The sequence below is a fragment of the Synchiropus splendidus genome, chromosome 4 (assembly GCF_027744825.2).
Source record: "Synchiropus splendidus isolate RoL2022-P1 chromosome 4, RoL_Sspl_1.0, whole genome shotgun sequence".
NCBI classification, from domain to species: Eukaryota; Metazoa; Chordata; class Actinopteri; order Syngnathiformes; family Callionymidae; genus Synchiropus; species Synchiropus splendidus.
In genome coordinates this window covers 26883956-26901755 of record NC_071337.1, presented here as the reverse complement: position 1 = coordinate 26901755, position 17800 = coordinate 26883956, and the positions used below count along the sequence as shown (strand labels likewise).

The following is a 17800-nucleotide window of genomic DNA, read 5'->3' as shown; positions in this document are numbered from 1 at the left end:
GGTGCCCGAGTTGTGTTGCTTTAGGGCAGGGGTTTTCACACTGGTCGCCAAAGAGCTGGGGCTGGTGCAGGTTTTTGACGTAATAGGTCTGGTTGTGCTTGTTTCAACTGGCACCAGGTCAGTTCAACTGAGTGTGCTTGACTGGTTGGATGAAAAAGCACCCGGACCCTTTCAGGCCTGGTTTGAAGCCCCCTGTTTTATGGGGTAAACAGGTTTTAATTGTTACACTGTGAGTGTTGCATGATAGACGTGTAAACTCACCACACTGACAGCTGATGAATGTCCCCTTGGAATGACTTAACGTTGTTTTTTTCAGTGCTCAAATTAACTTTTCGTACATCAGTACCGGCCCCCCAGGACGAAGATGATGATGTGTGGTGGAGCTGAACCTACGGGGGGTGGTATAAAGACCCCACAGCCGGCGGTATCTCCCTGTCTCCATGGTAACCAGATGGCAAAAGCCTTATCTGAAGGGTGATTTAATGGCTCGTCACAGCCTTGAGAGCACAACACCAAAAAGGCAGGTGAGGGGCTATTACACGCCGCGGGGTGGAGGAATGTTTCCAGTGTCGGCCCCTGGCATCTTCTACTTGCTTTTGCTGAACTTTAACATCCTCAACAATATTTAAGGCCGTCGTCAAGTTCGGGAAATCTTTTCAGGCTCAAAGCAATTGGAGAAAAGCTGTGAAAACACTGGTCACTGTTCCTCACTTCTTACAATTGTCTGTACTTTAGCGCCATTCTATGGACATGATGTGCAACTAGCATTCTTTGGGACAACTTATTGTACGTACAATGAATACAGATGTGTAAGAGACAATGAAGATCAGGGGTGGAGAATTCGGCGTCCAAAAACCGACATTGTAATTGTAATTATAGTAACAAAGTCAATCCAGTTGTACGTAAGTATATTACAATTTGAGAAAAAATATATATAAATAAACAAAAAGCCATAAACATAAACAACACAATATACCACCCGTTTAATTTCTCTTAAGTGATGACAGGTCAGCAGCTGACCAGTACATTCTCTTGTAGTCACTGATTTATTACTGTCATTGAATTTCGTGGATGGAGCTAGAAACATGCATTTCAAGCAAGGAACAACAGTCCCATGTCATGACGATTAAGTGACACCAAATAATATTTAATGTGAAATAGGTTGGCTGTTCATGAAATTGCATTTATTTTTGAAACTACATTTATAAATTAAACGGTAAAATGAGAGGAAATAATGTAGAGAATAGTAATTCTGACAAAATAAAATGTATCAAAAGTTTTGTCCCATTCTTTAAAATGAAGCTAAAGCTAACGGTCAACATTCAAGGACAACTGAATGAGGCAGGTTAGCAATAAAAAAAGAAAATGTGAACTTTAATTTTAGTCATGTTGTATATGACTAGACACGAATCCACAGGTCATCATGCTACATGTGAGTTTTTGGGCTGTAAAACAGAGCAGCCTAAATTAGCACCCCAAAACAGGCAGCTGCTCAGCACCTGTTTACCCAGCAGCAACCCAACCCTGGCTCATTGTCAGCAAACTTCCACATTGTTCATGTCGGAAGAAGCTAAAGACAGTCAAACCTTACTTTCCTATCAAGGACATGTTTGAGGAAATAAAAAAGCAACAACAAAGCATTCTGGTGGAGTACTTGGAATGACCCCACCAAATACTCAGATTTAATAAAGAGCTTCAACACACACATATTTGACTGTCATAATTACACTTTGGATACAAATTTGAATGACTCAGTGCAAAGGACTTTGACTGAGGATGGTTCATGCAACGCAAGTTGAGTTCAGAAGGCTCAAAGTCCAAAAACTGCGGCTCTTCTTCATTTCCAGGAGCCAGACTTGCCCTTTGCGCCGCGGGTGGTCTTTGCTGCCTTGGAGCCCCTCTGGTGGTCACTGACACGGTTGCGGAGCACATAGATGTCGTACTTCTGCTTCTTGAGCTTCTCAGCGAGCTCGAACTTCTCGGCGTGCAGCTGATGGAGCCACTCCCACAGATCGTGGGCTTTCTCTGCCAGCTTTTCCTGGTTCAGGTGGTCGATGTTCAGAGGTCTGCGACGTTCCAACAGGGCTTTCTTCTTCTCTTCTCGTGCTGTCAGCTTCTTCCCTTTCCTCTGGTCCACTTTCTGGAGGTATCCACCGAAGGACTTGTTTGTGAAGATCTTCTTCTTCTTGGCCTCTTCCTCTGCTTTTATCTTGGCAGCCTCCCCCTCACGTCGAGCCCTCTCCTCCGCCAGCCTGGCCTGCCGCTCACGTTCCTGCTCGGCACGGACGCGCTGTTGCTCAGCCCTGTCAGAGCGGCGGCGTTCAATGCGGTTCCTCAGGGCAATCAACTCTTCCTCCTCCTTCTGGCGATTGGTGAAATGCAGCTCGATGAGGGTCTGAAGATCGTTGAAGTCTTTTTCCACCCTCTTACGGTGGAGGTCGTCAAAATCCACTTTCTCGCCATCTGGCAGCTTTGGTGGAGCAATATTTGGAACATAAGTGGTCTTCGGTCGGCGCTTGGACTCTTCCTCGTGCTCGTTCTCTTCTGAAAGGTCTTCTCTTTTCTCCTCTTCATCCTCATCCAGTTCTTGCTCTTCTTCACATTCTTCCTCCTCAATCACCTCCTCTTCCTCCTCCTCTTCCTCTTCCTCTTCCTCGTACTCCTCCACAATCTCCTCAGTGTCAGACATGATGGCGTCTCAGAGGCGTTTCACTTGACCAGTCTGGTGCACTGGAAGAAGACTGAGGTCTCGAGTGGACACTCCCGGTTTTTGAAGGCTTTCCCTCTACCATGTGACCACCAAGGGTTGCCCAAAGTCCCTAGAGTGTAGGTCAGCAGCAGGGCAGGTTCTGCGACAGATGGGAGAGTCTATTTTCTTCTACAAGTCTTCTCAGACTCACACCCCCTCTCATCCCCTAGATCCCCCTCCTCGACTGACCCCCAGACACTCCTCATTCCTTTCTAGGGGCAAGATGAGAGACTATTTCAGATTCACAGCAGATGCACGGACAAACATTTGTTGCGCTTCTAACAAAGGGACACATCATTTCATCTCAGACAAATGTCGTCTGGAGTCCCTGCCATGCCTGGTGCCCATGACACAAGACTCTCAGATTTGGTCAAAATATAGCCTGGGTTCAAAGCTTCGAATTTGCATAAGCAGCTAACACACCATAATAGTTTAATAGCCACCCTGGCATAGCATGAGATGCTTGTGAATATCCTTTTACAAAGCAAGTCGCAATCTTTTAAGGTCATCATGGGCTTTGAGGATTTTCATGACGGGAAGTTTCAGCTGCCACACTGTCTGTTCCATGCTCATTCATTTAAAAAAAGAAAAAAAAAGAAAAAAACAATGTACAGTAAAAGCAAAACCAAATCTTATACAACATAAACTTGAAGAAGATATCAAAGAGGCTCACACAGTGCTTTTTGTGAAACAGTCAAGGCTTTGTACTTGAAAATGACATGTTACGGTACGTGTCATTTAGTGGAATAATACGGGCAAAATGACTCACAAAAAGAACATCAAACTTTCGTAGAGAATCAGGACAGGAACAAGAGCCAAAGTAAGAGCTTAACCTCAAGACAGACAAAAACAGAATACAATACTAAATTCAGGGTCACGATGAACAGCTGACTGAAAAGAAGTTCATTAAGTGGATCCAGGCTCCACATTGTTCAGTATTTGTTTATCATTTGGGTTCATTTTTGGACCAAACTCTTCAGTCTTATGAAGACAGAATGATTTTCTTTGTCACTACAATAATGATGGTCAGCTTGAAAGAATAATTTGGTATATATATATATATATATATATATATATATATATATATATATATATATATATTAGTGGTGGGACTTTGACAGGTTAGTTGTGATTAATTAATTAATTGTAATTAACGTGTTATTTAATTTTAATCGTGTCATTTAATTTAACAGTTTGCTCTCCAGACAACAGGAACCTTTGTAAGTGCAGGAGTTCCTGGTCCACTGATCACACTGATGCACAAGACACATGGCAGCTAGGATGATAACAACAACAACAAACATGGAGGAATCCCTGAACAAAAGCAACAAAAGCATCTGTTTGCTTTGGTTCAGGGATGTTTTCCGCTACACAATGGCCAGAGTTTCCACTATTATGAATGTACTTGAAATTCTTATTAAATTGAAATTCTCGTACAAATATTGTCAAGACATTAAAAGAGCTATAGTTTAAATAAGGTGATATAAAAACTTGAATATAGCCACCATCGTGATTTATTGTTCCATTGTCAAAATGCTTCAAAATAAACAATATTTTGGTGTTTAAATGTATGTATGGGTCCATCATTTGATTCAGTAACATACCAAATTCATTCAAATTGAAAAATGTGGCTTCTTGTGGCAAATATTCTTATACAATTAAACAGTTGCACTAGGCTCGACAATTGGGGAATGAGCGCCCCAACTAGAGCCCTCCCCAAGTTTGCTACCACGGTTCTTTAGTGTACTTTAGTAAGCCTCTATATTCATTACATGAATTGAAATTTGCACTGTAAAAGTTTTTGAATATGTTAAAACCAGTAGAGCTCTTCTCTATGATCCTCCCGAATGTCCTTGACCATATGAGTAAACAACTGGTTATTCTTCACACAGGAACAGTCTTGCCAAATATATACACGGTGCACAGGCCGTTGCTTATATTTATCGTTTTTCCATTTTGTGTTTAGACAAAACCACACGAAGCACTCGGCCTCTCAATCGTTGAGCAGACAGATTTACAGCTCCGGACTTGTCGTGTCTCCCCTTTAGGAATGTAATTAAAACATTCTTGCTCCCTGGCTTGATTAAGCGTTAATTGTTCCCACGTGGCAACGTTCGAACAGTGATGTCAAGAGTTTACATTTCTTGACTCATCCACTGGAAAGGCCATAGGGGGATGAGCTAAGTGACAGAATGGGGCAGGTGGTCTGGCGTGTCTGGGAATCCCAATTAAAGAGCTTCTCGCCTCCTTGGGATAAAGTCTGCGACGCTGCGACCCTGCAGATAGCAAAGCATTGTCTCCGGAGGGATACATTTCAGCGTTACCATGAAACCGCAGGAGGAAAAGAGGAGGTGAAATTCATCGGAAATAAGGACAAAACAAAGAGAGTCGCGCTCAACATGAAAGCAGCAGGTGGCCCAGTGTAACCAAGGCTGGTGGCGGGAGACAACTGTGTCCGTCGGCAAAGAAAAGCAGCAAATGAGGATGCCTATTATTAGCGGCTCCCGGGATAGTTCACATAGTTGAACAGGATGATAAAAAAGAGTGGGATAAACAAATCGACGGTAATAAGGGATGTCGAATGACTGGTATTACAAAATATTTACTCTTTCCTTGATGGCAGCTTTGAATGTGTTGTAGACGCTGTAGACAAGTGTACCACCAACTTTAAAACATACCTTCATTTTATAAAAAAGATTGATGTAATTTTATCCAAACGTCTACTTGATTCTAGACAACAGTCAACCACATTCACGTCTCTCTGTGAGTGCATACACAACCTATGGTGTTACAGAGCGTCGACAATATCCTTTGCATGTTGTTGTCTTAAAAGCACTTTGTGAATTATATTCCATGAAGTTTCTTGTCTTGTATTTCCCTTCACATTTTGTGTCTTCAAAAGGTGAAGATGACCATCCTCCCTTTTGCTTATACTGACAATATTCTTGGTCCAAAATGTACTTCTAGCTTTTTTTCTCCACTCGAGCTGTCCCTGATATACTCTCTCTACTATTTCTGATCTTCTTCCTACTTCTGTCTATTGACAACGGTTATGGTCAGCGCCAGTTCCCTGTAATGGAGCAACAGCACCATCTGGCAATGGTTATTGTGCACTGCAGGGATTTTTTTTTTTTAAGACTGTGCCAAAATTTACAATAACATTCCAAAATGGTGAAGACAAGAGTACAAAACGAAGTATACTATTGCACACACTAAACCCAGCATGACCTTCAAGGGTTCTCTGGAAAGTTTTGGATTCATGAGAAATGATGAGTCGATGAAACGTCATCTCAGGTGCCCACGAGGCGACACCGAAAAATTGAAAACACAACGTCACCCAAGCATATGCAGTCTCTCTGTGAGTCAGTCTACAACCGTGCACCGTACGCAGGACACTGTATGTTCAGCAGCTTCATAAATAAACGTCTAATAATCGATGTTTTCCGTGGTATTTGATAAAGTGCTTAACTTAACTAGGCGGTGTCGTCAGTGAGGAAAGATGGAACGGACAGCAGAATACAGTGGGAAAGAGAAGTCTGAAAAAAAATGTTGGTCTTTGTTATTTATCGTCGACTGCGACCCGAGAACTCTGAAGTAACTAAATAATAGAAAATATACGAGTGACACTGTACCTTTAAGGAGCCAAAGCGACGTCACCTTGTAGGGGCGCGCAGATGACGTAAGCCCGCCCATCGGACACGTGACCACGCCCTCTGCGCTCCAGTCACATGCATCTCACGCGCTTCTGCACTTCAACCACGCCCACCAACGTCAGACGTTATGAAACTAGGTCAGTGGCGGCTGGCACACAGGACTGATCCACTGACAAGTTTTAAGCTGTTTCAAGTATTTAAACAATGCAGATCGACCGTGAAGTTCTTGCTGTTGGCCTGTTAAATCATACTCTTAACGCCACAAGCTGTTTTCCATTTCTTTTATTAGGGTATGTGTATTTACAGGTGTGTTACATTGTCTTTTCAGTTACACAGTATTCTGTTGAGCATAAATGATACGTGTATTTACTGTGGGGAATAGCTAAAATTGTTGAATTGTCTTAAGTAATACGCTACCACTTCAATGTGGAAGGCCGGAGTGGTGGAAATAATGGACACCCATGAGAACGACTGAAAGTTTTATTTGATCCAGTTTGAAACAAGCACATTGAAAGGACCAAGAAGTAAGTGAAGCATCTGTTTCTAATGGTACATTCACTGTACAAAGGGAGAGGACATGGGTCATGGTCTCATCTAATACCACATCGATATTGTGTCTACAGATCCAGTGCTGTGAGAAAGACTTGACGATCAGAACAAGAGTGACAAACACATTGGACGGTCTGAAGAGGAGTTAAATGCGATTAGATGAATTATGTGCGTTTAAGCTGTCTTATTATAAATACAGATCTTCTCCACGTTTTGCTTTTATCTTGGAATGGACAGTCTATAAATGCTTTATTTTTATTCAAAACATTTCAGAAAGAACAAAAGCATCCACAATGATTTATCATATAAAAATATATCAATGGGCCAACGGCTACACAGAAAACACACATACAATATTCAAATATGTACAATTTGTATGCGAGTTAAAATTAGCAAATTCAAATTGTATACACAAGAGACCATTGTCCTGACCATACAAAGAGAGTGTAAAAGCCGCATACGGCCAGGATGACTGTTCCAGGTTGGATGTGGAATCCAAATGATAATGTACAGTCCTATTACTTGAGTGTGGTGTGGGTGTGGCCCCAAAAATCATTTTCCCCTCTAATCAATGTTCATACAATGCTTGAACAAACTGATAAATTGAGCTTCATTTTGTCTCAGCAAATTTCTTCAGAGACGCCTGTGAGGTGGAGAAGAGGGAGTCATGAACGGAGCCAGTTACGTACAAATTACGCATTAACAGTCTCTTGAACACGTCTGCTGACCTAGTTAGTGGCTGCTGTGTCGCTGAACTTTTGAGCTTTTTCCATTTCCTGAGTCCTCACAGTGTCTTTTTTGAGTGCTGGAGTGGTGTTCTGGTGCTGAAAGGATGGGGGGAAAAAACCAAAACATTAGTTCAAGAGAACATATTGGAAAACAAAACTAGAAAAGCACTCAGGGGAACCATAACTCCACCAAGCTGCCCCTAATTTCACCGTTATAACAATCATTTTACCTATATCATGTACAAAATACCACTGACTGGAAAATTGGGTCGCCACAGCAATTCAATATAATAGATAAAGACCAGTCATTAAAACCGCTGACAACAAATGTTGTGATCCATTTGTGGTGTCGCACAATTATTATGCGGCTCAATAAGTCACAGAGATATTTGAGTGTAAACAGACAAAAGCCGAGGTCAAGGTTTGTCCAATTCATTGACAGTTAAATGTTGGAGCCCACCAACAGTCCAAGTAAACGATTCAGTAAAGCAGGTGCTACGATGTGAAAATTGAATACAAAAGGTCTGCCCTCCCTTTAATTCGGTGAGGTCAATGATGACACATGGACTAGTGTGGGATGAGATCCACATATTCAATTCAGTTCCCAGCACCAACCTTTCTGAGGGGCAGCAGAAGGAACCCGTTGGTTTCCTTGAGTGTAACACATCACATTGGCGCTGGTGTTTGCGTATCCTGGAGCAAACAACAGCATCAGACATGAGCACCCATCATTCAAAATGTATTTGTTGATATAACTGACAAGCAGACTGCTTTTTTTACCCTGCTGAAGAGTGCCAGGGCCACTTGGTGAGTCACCCTGCAGGTACATCATGACGCCACTCTGCCAGTCCCCCTGAGCTTGACCAGATAACTGGTAGCCTAAAAAGTGAAACACACCATCAAGAATAGTTGTTGTAGCATAGAATAATTGCATTTCCGAATCCCTTTATTTCTCATAGAGAAAGAGAAGCTGGCAAACTTTCAGCATGTCACCTGACAATTCAATGTGTTTAATCATCTAGTCCCAGTCACCATACCATTAAAAACAACTGCTGAAAAACACATGCAAAACAGACAGATTCTCTGCTTACCAGATGAGGTCGCAGGATCATGTGCTGGTTCTGAAGAGAAACCCACTGCACTGGAAGATGCAGTGCTGGTTCCATTTCCATTGTCATTTCCATTAGAATTGGAAGGAACTGTGGCCAGGAGGCCTGACTCAGAAAAAGACGTGTGTAAATCGATAGCATCAACAAGACCTTAATAGATTGCATGTACACATCAGAGCTTGTAGGGGGCTGAACAGACTTAATTCATCGTCTTACCGAGGCCTCGGTAACATGAGAGCTGCTGATAGATCTGCTTCATTCGTTCAATGTTAAGACGACTGGCCTCCGCATGGTAAACCATGGGTTTGGGATAGTGCACGCCAATCATACACTTGGCTCCCTTCTGCACACTCTCAGGGGCATTCCAGGGATCATATATGTATTTGGCTGGAAATCCCCTCAGAATGGGCAAGTAGCGCCTGAGTGAAGAGATGGAGGGTTAGTCATCATTTTATTTATGTCAATGACAAAACGCTCTCGGCTCTCATCTGCTGGGAACAACTGCAGAGCCTGTCACTAAATATAAGCTGAAAGACCAGTAAAACATGACAGATGTGGGTTGTAAGTTGAATTCACTGAAGAAACAATACAATACAATACAAAACCTAATGTATAAATGTATTTGACAGACATTTTCTTCCTCTAAAACATTGCTAACTTCAACTGAATTACAAGAGAATGAGCAAATGTAATGTACCGAATGTAATCCCCGTTTGGATCCGTGCGTCGACCGAAACCAACAGGGCAATAGCAGTGGAAGAACTGCTGGAAGAAGGAACTGCAGGAGAGCCACATCCAGCTGCCTGCATTGACACTCCAGTCTGCATCCAGCAACAGCTCCTCAAACACCTGGACACCATGGACACCAATGTTAGGAAATCACAAGATCAAGTGAAGCAGACCCACCCTCTTATTTTAAGAGCCAAGCCACTTACTTTCATGCCCTCTTCCCAGCTGATCCACAGGTCTCCTCGAGTCAGGAAACAGGCCACAGCATGCCGGGCCAGATGATGGATCCATCCTTCTTGTCGCAGCTGGGTCATGATAGCATCTATCCATGGAAAGCCAGTCCTACCTTCAGCCCATTTGGCCAGGGCTTCAGGGTTGCGGTCCCAGGGGATCTGAACGCAAATAGGGTTGCTGTCCATCTTGTCAAAGCAGGGGTTGTTGGTGGCTGCTGTGTAGAAGAACTCGCGCCACAGCAGCTGACCATAGAGGGACAGTGGAGGAGAGCTGTTCTTCTTCACCTGGAGAGGAAGTGATACGTTAAGAAGCAACTACATGTGAATCACTGAGCACACAACATAATTGCTGTAAGTACACAAGAGAAAGGTGAATTTGTCTTTCTATTTAACAAGATATTTACATAGGAAATTCTATTAATTATGTCTGGTCAATCTATTAATATCTTGTCAAGTAAGTGTTAAAGGAACAGAACTAATTTCAGTGGTTAAAACAAATGTACTGCCTGGACACCCAAATTTAGTGCTTCTCCTACCTTCCTGTAGAGGTCGGTGAGCTTGAAGTAGAAGAGCCGACAGGAGAGGCAGCCGAAGCGTAGGTAGGGGCTGAGCCCAGTGGGACTGGCAAGGAGTGAATTTGCATTCATTCTGGGGCGCTCAAAGTTGGCCACCCATGCCTGAGGACAAAGAAGGATAAAAGAAAACAAAAGAGTGTAACATTAGTAATAGTCATAGTAAGCTTATTTTCAATTCCACCAACAGCAGAGGAAATGTAACGTGACATGAAAAGCAACACTCAATGTTTTTTGCAGTTGCATTGGACTGTGGTTAATGGCTTGATGAAAACAGTGAATAAAAAAAGAGCAGATATTTTTACTGGCCTGGGCCACCAAAAAGTGAATATCAATAGATCAATATGACAAATACATGTGAAAAAACTCAGTGGTACACACAATTAAAGTGGCAAACATCTGTCAGAAGTGTCAAAAAGAGACAAAAGTGGGAGATCCGCAGAAATGTACTCATTCCAATAAAACTGAAAGAGAAAAACAAGGCTGCATGTGGTTGTGTATGTTTATTTCTACAACCTTATGTTGTGATGCTCCTCACGAGTCTTGCTAACTTGCTGAGCATGTGCTTGAACTATGAGAAGTTTCACTCGCTGACATGTTCCAAAGCTCATGTTTTGATGCAGTTTGAGTGCATATCAGCCGATGACTAGGACTCGTGACTAGCTAATGAGACTGCATCTGCTTTTACTGACCCTGAGCAAATGGGCCACGGCTGATTATTCAAATTCAGTAAAAATGCAAGTTAAAAATGAGATTGGACTGACCTTTCTTTCTAGGTGTCTTTCCAGCCTGGTAAGTGCTTCGGTTTCCCCACCGGGCCAAACAGCCGAACACAAGCCTTCAGTATCAAAACCTGTACAGGGAGATCATGATAAAATCAGACTCTTCTTTTATTCTACTGTACAGTAGAACACCTGTAAATGCACTCACCCAGTTCCTCCAGTGACGGGACTCCAAACTTCTCGTCATGGTCTTCGGACAATGGCGTACAACATTTCCCCATCACCTCAGCAGTGATGAACTCGGTAGGACCTTCCACTGCTTCCATACGACTGATGAGGGTCTGGAACCGCTTATAGGTGAGTGGAGACTGCCCCCCATTTAACTCTATGATCCTGAAACACATGAAAAATGAATCAGACATGCAGCACTGGCTGTGTGCCAAAATAGCATGACATTTGTCGCTGCAAACTCACCTGTCCAGGTCATAGAGGGTATGGGAGATGCGAACTGTCACCTCCACTCCTGCTTCAGAAGCCAGCTTCTTAATGGCAGCATCACGCTCTTTTCCAAAGGGCTCAGAGTCGTACTCATAGGACAAACGGGTAATCGTCCACTCCTACAGAAAGGGAACAGCTCCTTACAGAATATTTTTGGTAGAAGCATGTAGCGGTTTGGTGGGGAAATGAATGAGTCACCTTGAAAAGTCTTGGGAAAACATCGGTTGGTTGACCTCTTATGACAAAAAGGCGAGAGTTGAGCTTACGTAAACTCGAGTCCAAATCCTCAAGACTCTGCAGTAAGAACCTAGAAGACGACAGAAGCAGGAAGTGGTAAATATTTAGGGTTTAAAAGTGGTTTTGCTTGCCTGTTGTATACGCATGGGAAAACATCATTGTGGTTAAAATGATGTGAAGAATTGCACAATTCAGAAGGAAGGTGCATTAGTGCAGCGGTGTGCATGATTTAACACAACTTTCACATTTAATAATCACATAATGAACTGATTTTTTTGTGTTTACTATCTGTGGGTTGTAATGGCTAAATTGAAAGGAAAAATAAAATAATATGTGGTTTGCTTTATGGATCAGTTGAGGAGTACTGTTACCTATCCCAAACCAGAAGAGATACATAGACGTGTGTATCTATCTGTCCATCTATCTATCTATCTATATAGATAGATATAGATATCGCTACGTAGTACCACTGCTTCCTATTATACCAGGGCGACAGGAGGTTAGACCTATTTATGCCACAGCGTGCAAAAGGCAGGGAGCACCTGAAAAGGTCTCCTTTACAAATCATAACAATTAGAGTCATCAATTAACCACGGTTGACCTGTGGTGCAAAATCGATCACTCACTAACAACAACATGGGGCAGCCTCTAGTTGGCCATCACTTTATCTGGAATGATCGATAAGAACCTACACCTGCTGTGTCTTTTGTACATTTTTACACATTAATGGCATAAAAGGCAGGGAACTATCAATATGGTGGTGTTATACATGCTTTTTTAATCATCGGTGTCATTTATGCATCATTCAATATCAACAGAACTGAGGCCGAATCATATTTTGTGTCAGCATGGCAGTGAGTGATTCAACAAAGCAGCCCTCTAAATCATCTCTGTATTTGACGTCAGCCGACTTGGCCAACATGCACAAAATAAACAAAGTTCCACTGATCAGCAGATTTATTGAAGGGATGCAAAGCTTTGAAGCATCACGCAAAGATGTGATCAAATTGAACTATTTTTTGTCATGTTTAATGTTAGTTTGGAGCCGCTCAAACAGAGAAGTCACACACATATGGCAACAAAGCGGCAGTAATGAGGTTCTTCCCGTGTGGTTGCCACAGCTACCGAAGTTCGTAGGTGGATTCTTCCTGTATCTCTTCTGTCTCTCCAAGATGACACTTTCATATAATAGAAACTTTTTCAGTTTCTTCTGGAAATAAAACAGCTTTAATTTGCTTTAATACTTTACAGGACTTGTCAATGCTCTACAATTAAAGAAAAATAAATAGTTTTATTCAACATATTTACTTGTCCACATCTCTCCATATCGTCAAAAACTTGAATGTATGATCATGGAAACAAATGGACACTATCCTGTTTCCATCTGTATCGTCGCTTAGACTCTCTCTATATGTAGGGCTCCATCTACCTAACTGTTTTCAACGGCTAGTTGATGAAACTGCAGCTGCTGAATACATTTGTACAGTGAAAACAACTTATCAGATGGAAGCAGCTTTGTTAAGCTTGAGGCCTACAGTTTCTCTGTAGAAAGACGATGGCAGGGGTCTCCAACAGAGATAAATCTAGGTCAAAACGGCAAGGAGGGTAGAGGCCTCACTAACACACTGACCTACTTCTGCCATGTTAGGCTATGTGGAGTGGAATCAGCTATTATGCTGACGTGCAGTAGTGTCCTGCAGACTGACATCTGTCCAATAATCAGGCATTTGAGAATAAAATCACAACGGCACAATTGACCTTTCTTGATGAAGTGTAATTTAGCCTTGTAAAAAAAATGTATATTACTGGGTTCTTTCGTAAAAGAAAAGCAGCTCTGGCTTTTAAAAGTTGTTTTAGTTTGGGTTTGCAATACGTGTTCACTGCTATATGAACAACAATTTCCAGCAGAAGTCACTAAAATAACATTTCTCTACTGTAGACATCTTTGCATGATGTGTATTGACATAAATAGATAGTTAGCCCCCAAATCCTATATCATATCTTGAAAATCACCTTACTTCTATTTTTCCCTGCATGCAGAGTACTGTATACAGTTCGCGTATTAAATTGCATGTTAAATTGAATTGTCCTAGTCTATATTTAGAAGTTAAACCAATTGTTGGAAGAATGAAAATAATTATCTTGTAGGTTGCAGTCACGCAACCTATGAAACAACTAAAATAAGTAAAACAATACAAATGTGTACATTGTGATAAGGCCTAAGGAACAGTTTCCATTGTGTCCTTGATTTTTACAAAAACAGTTGCACTCATTGGCTGCTTTTGTTTTTGCTCAGCGGCTTTACATAACAATAATTTCATTTATCAAATTACTCTATTGCAAGTGTGTAAATCTCACAGTGTGGAATAGAAAAGAAAAGGAAGCAAAAACAAAATGAAGCATGGTAAGGGAGAGTTGCAAGGCCAGTTAAACTGCCACTGTTCTTATCTTTGATCGAGATAGCCAGTTTTGCAACAGGAAACATTGGTCACAGACAATTTGACCCCTAAATAAAGAACAGCAGTCTGTCAGACGTGAATGGGTTCTACGAGAGATGTGACAACATTGAATTTCTCATCTCTACACTTAGTTAACTATTATACTTAAACATAAAGAAGTGATGACATTTTCAGGAGAGACTGTAGTGTGTCCAACACAATAGGATGAAAATACATTTATCATGATAATTATTGTTATTGCAGAAATGACAAAAATTTATCTTTGTTTTTTGGTTCATATCGCCCATCCCTAGTTCCTTCCTAGTGGGTCATGTTGACATACAAAGGGATTGCAACAGCTAGAAATGAAAACATGTCTAAACAATGTAGTCTTGTCACATTAGAAAATTGCAATGGTCAAATCTATTTCCATGCACTCCCTATTACAAGTGTATTTTACATTATAAGCCAAAGCTTTCTGTTGAGATCTCTTGTGTTCCTTTGTTTCAGAGTGCATCCATTATGACATTGATGCCATTGAGTAAGCATTTAATGTCAGGAAAGCATTTCTCCGGTGGTGGAGGGTTTTTGCGAACAATGCAAAATAGTGTTTAGCATCTTTGAAAATGACTTAAAGGGCATTATCAAGTGTAATGCTATGTTATAATGAAGAGAGAAGATCATTGTAATTACGTGCCCAAGTTGGTTCTTAAATATTTGATTTGACAGCTTGATGAATATAATTTCAAATGTATTTAGGTTTTCAAACTTTCATAAGAAACTGTGCTTGTTTAGTGGACCTTGAGAAGCACCACTACGCTAGACCAAAGCAAATACGTGGCAGAAAATTCAAGCTACTTTTAGCTTTACGTAGAAAGGAATAAACAAAAGGGGGAAGTTATGAGTTGTGACCAATGTGTGCTCACTTAGACCACTTCATTATCAAGCAATAATCATATTCATTTGATCATGTGACAGTGCATGGTGATAATGAGATGAAGGGTGTAGCATGGCCAGTAGCTCTTTGGAGCTCAGAAATTCACAAGATAGGACGTGGCACAATTCATTTATGATGCATGTTAAGATAGTACCGACTGCATAGTATTATTCTGGCTAAGGAATGCATTGCTCATACAATAGAATGAGGTACTTGTGCACTCATTGTGGATGTTTCGGTGGTTACACTGCTAGACTTGATCACGTATTGCTCACATCCAAAGTGGTGCGACGTCAATGTAAGCTGTGGAAATAAAATTCTCCAATATGGTGCTCATGAAATACGATGAGGAACACAAGATGATGTGATGCTCATTCTGGTGGGATGGTTCAGTGATGAGTGGGAATATTTCAGAATGCTGCCATGACGTTCTGCATATATGGTCTCATAAGGAGCTCAAACAGTTGGGAGCCCTGGTTTAATTCTATACTGGCCTCTCACCTCCACCTGTTGATTCCAACGTTGGAAGATCCTGCGAACCAGGGGTCGAGGATGTAAACACACCGGACCGTATCAGCTCCCAGCAGAGATTCCTTAAGCGACGGGTTGTCGTGGAGCCGCAAGCCCTTCCTGAACCAGTGGATCGTGTTAACGACCATTACTTGACTGGATGGCTCCTTTGAAAAGTCCTTTTTTAAAAATGTCCTTTGGGCTTGGTCCCACTCGAAGGATGATGCTTGAAGTAGAATTCCAAAAAGTCGAGAAGAAAGGCAACTAGATATCCAAGTGATCAAATGAAAATGTGACGAGCAAACGTTCTCAAATACGATTTCAATTAACCTTGCTCTAAAATGACCCTTTCCATAATGTCGAAGTACTGGGAGACCGTTAAGCGCCGAACCATCCCGTCAGTGTGACCGGATACTAGACGGGTTTTAGGACCCGGCGCGCAGCTCGAGCAGCCGTTGTTGTTGTATAACTTGTTATTCACGATACTGGAAAATGCTGATATATTCAACTGCGCAGGGAGGAAAATGACTGAAATATTCACTTTTTATCGCTTATACAGCTGGTATTTCGTAAACAATAAAACACCGGTCTTAAAAGAGACACAGATGAACACCGTGGCAGGGCCGGTTGCTCTCGCGGTGAGTGCCAGGAAAGCTGGTTATGTAAAGCTGAATTATTGCCGTTTTAATCGACAATACCGCCTCGGGATTTCTCAAACGAATACTTAGCTGTGACAAACGTGTTTAGCTCCCCTGTGAGTCGTCTCCGCCACTCTCGAGCAGATGTTTTGGGTGGTTAATTCACGGTAAGTTCCGTCCGCGTCCACGAATAGCTACTCGCTGTACTCGCCGCACCTACATCCACGAGCCCGCCCAGACGACGTCACCAAGTCCGAGGTCTCTGATTGGTCCAGGCAGCAGCGTATTGGTTCCCGCGTTGTCACGTTTTTGCAGCATGTTCTCTCGGCTGAGGCGCGCTCCTGTTATATATACTGTTATATATATAAGGTTACTTCCACATTGACTCCGAAGAGCTGACACCCTGATGAACATTACTATCTCTATCACCGAAAGAAAAGCTTAACTGCGTTTTCTGTTTGATTAAAAATTTGCCGTTCAAAATGAATATATTATCTTTTCAAAAGGAAAAAAAGACGCAAATTGACGACGCAATTTTATTAAATACATTCCCTCCTCGTAGCCGGAGACATTGTATATTAATACAGGCATTCAGGTTAACTATTTTCAAAATTCCGCATACTAAATATGAAATCATATCAATCTTCCCCTTTGAATGTATGTTTTCACGACATTAAAAAACATTTCATGTCCTATCATGATTACTAATGCGTCACAATATTACCTTATGTAAATATGCTTACTATTATATAAGTAGTAATTTGAGTTAAGAGGCAACTGCGGTGACAAGTTTTCACCACATCGTGGCGCGCCAACTCTGTAGCCGAACTTGTCGGAACTACACTCTTTCCCCCCAAATCGCTATTATGAGATTGACTTTTTGCCCTTTCCCATGAAAGTATTTATGCGGTGACTGATATGTTAAAAGTGTTCATCCACGTACAGAGTCTTATTTGCTGCTATGAAACAGGACTTAAAATACCAGAGGACCCTTGGATAGAAGTCACATTAGACATATATGCAATAATGTCTAAATGCAACTTGGAGTTGGACTACAGATGTGGTAGTCTGTGTGTGTGTGTGTTCTATTTGATGCTGAAATACATGTAAGTACTCTTCTTATTGGTGAAGCCATCATCACTTTGCTGTTACCAGGCAACCAAATCTTAATAAATGAGAAGCCAGCAGCGGGCGGCAGCTCCTGTCTCTCACACTCTCACCTGAGTTGGCCAACAAATGTGCTGCACGGCAACTCCACAAAAAATGGGATTTTAATTTGAAATTCATATTTTAATAAAAGTTATTTAATATTATTATTTTCTTTGCATTCAACTAATTCCTGAAGATATAGATTTATTTAGCGCCAACCATTTTTATAGCTCACCTAGCTACACACCGTGTTACAGTTGTCAGATGAGATATTTTGTTGGACTTGGGAAGCCACTCATCTTTAGTCGTTCCATTGTGTTTCGGCGCTGGGTGGGGAACTGCGCTGTCA

The 17800-nt window shown here is 41.7% G+C and overlaps 2 protein-coding genes across 2 annotated transcripts; both read right to left on the bottom strand.

Annotated features, from left to right (window-relative positions):
• Positions 1-1708: 1708 nt before the first annotated feature.
• tnnt2c (troponin T2c, cardiac) lies at positions 1709-2885 on the bottom strand. Its single transcript, XM_053861781.1, has one exon. It carries the CDS (start codon positions 2687-2689, stop codon positions 1838-1840), a length of 852 nt encoding a protein of 283 aa, XP_053717756.1. The 5' UTR covers positions 2690-2885; the 3' UTR covers positions 1709-1837.
• A 3983-nt stretch (positions 2886-6868) lies between these two features.
• cry1a (cryptochrome circadian regulator 1a) lies at positions 6869-16537 on the bottom strand. Its single transcript, XM_053861780.1, has 14 exons — positions 15656-16537; positions 11741-11849; positions 11519-11661; positions 11253-11437; positions 11087-11175; positions 10287-10427; positions 9724-10035; positions 9486-9637; positions 9005-9207; positions 8771-8893; positions 8460-8558; positions 8295-8372; positions 7680-7775; positions 6869-7594 (listed from the first exon to the last, which is right to left on the bottom strand). The coding sequence occupies exons 1-13, from the start codon at positions 15811-15813 to the stop codon at positions 7684-7686; spliced, it is 1884 nt and encodes a 627-aa protein (XP_053717755.1). The 5' UTR covers positions 15814-16537; the 3' UTR covers positions 6869-7594; positions 7680-7683.
• Positions 16538-17800: the final 1263 nt, after the last annotated feature.

What these genes read in the sequence shown, in the direction of transcription:
- tnnt2c (XM_053861781.1), bottom strand. Translation starts at nt 2,689, where the DNA reads ATGTCTGACACTGAGGAGATTGTGGAGGAGTACGAGGAAGAGGAAGAG.
- cry1a (XM_053861780.1), bottom strand. Translation starts at nt 15,813, where the DNA reads ATGGTCGTTAACACGATCCACTGGTTCAGGAAGGGCTTGCGGCTCCAC. An exon ending in TTTTCCCAAGACTTTTCAAG is followed by an intron (nt 11,662 to 11,740) that starts GTGACTCATTCA and finishes CCCTTTCTGTAG; the next exon opens with GAGTGGACGATTACCCGTTT. An exon ending in CTCATGTTACCGAGGCCTCG is followed by an intron (nt 8,894 to 9,004) that starts GTAAGACGATGA and finishes TTTCTGAGTCAG; the next exon opens with GCCTCCTGGCCACAGTTCCT.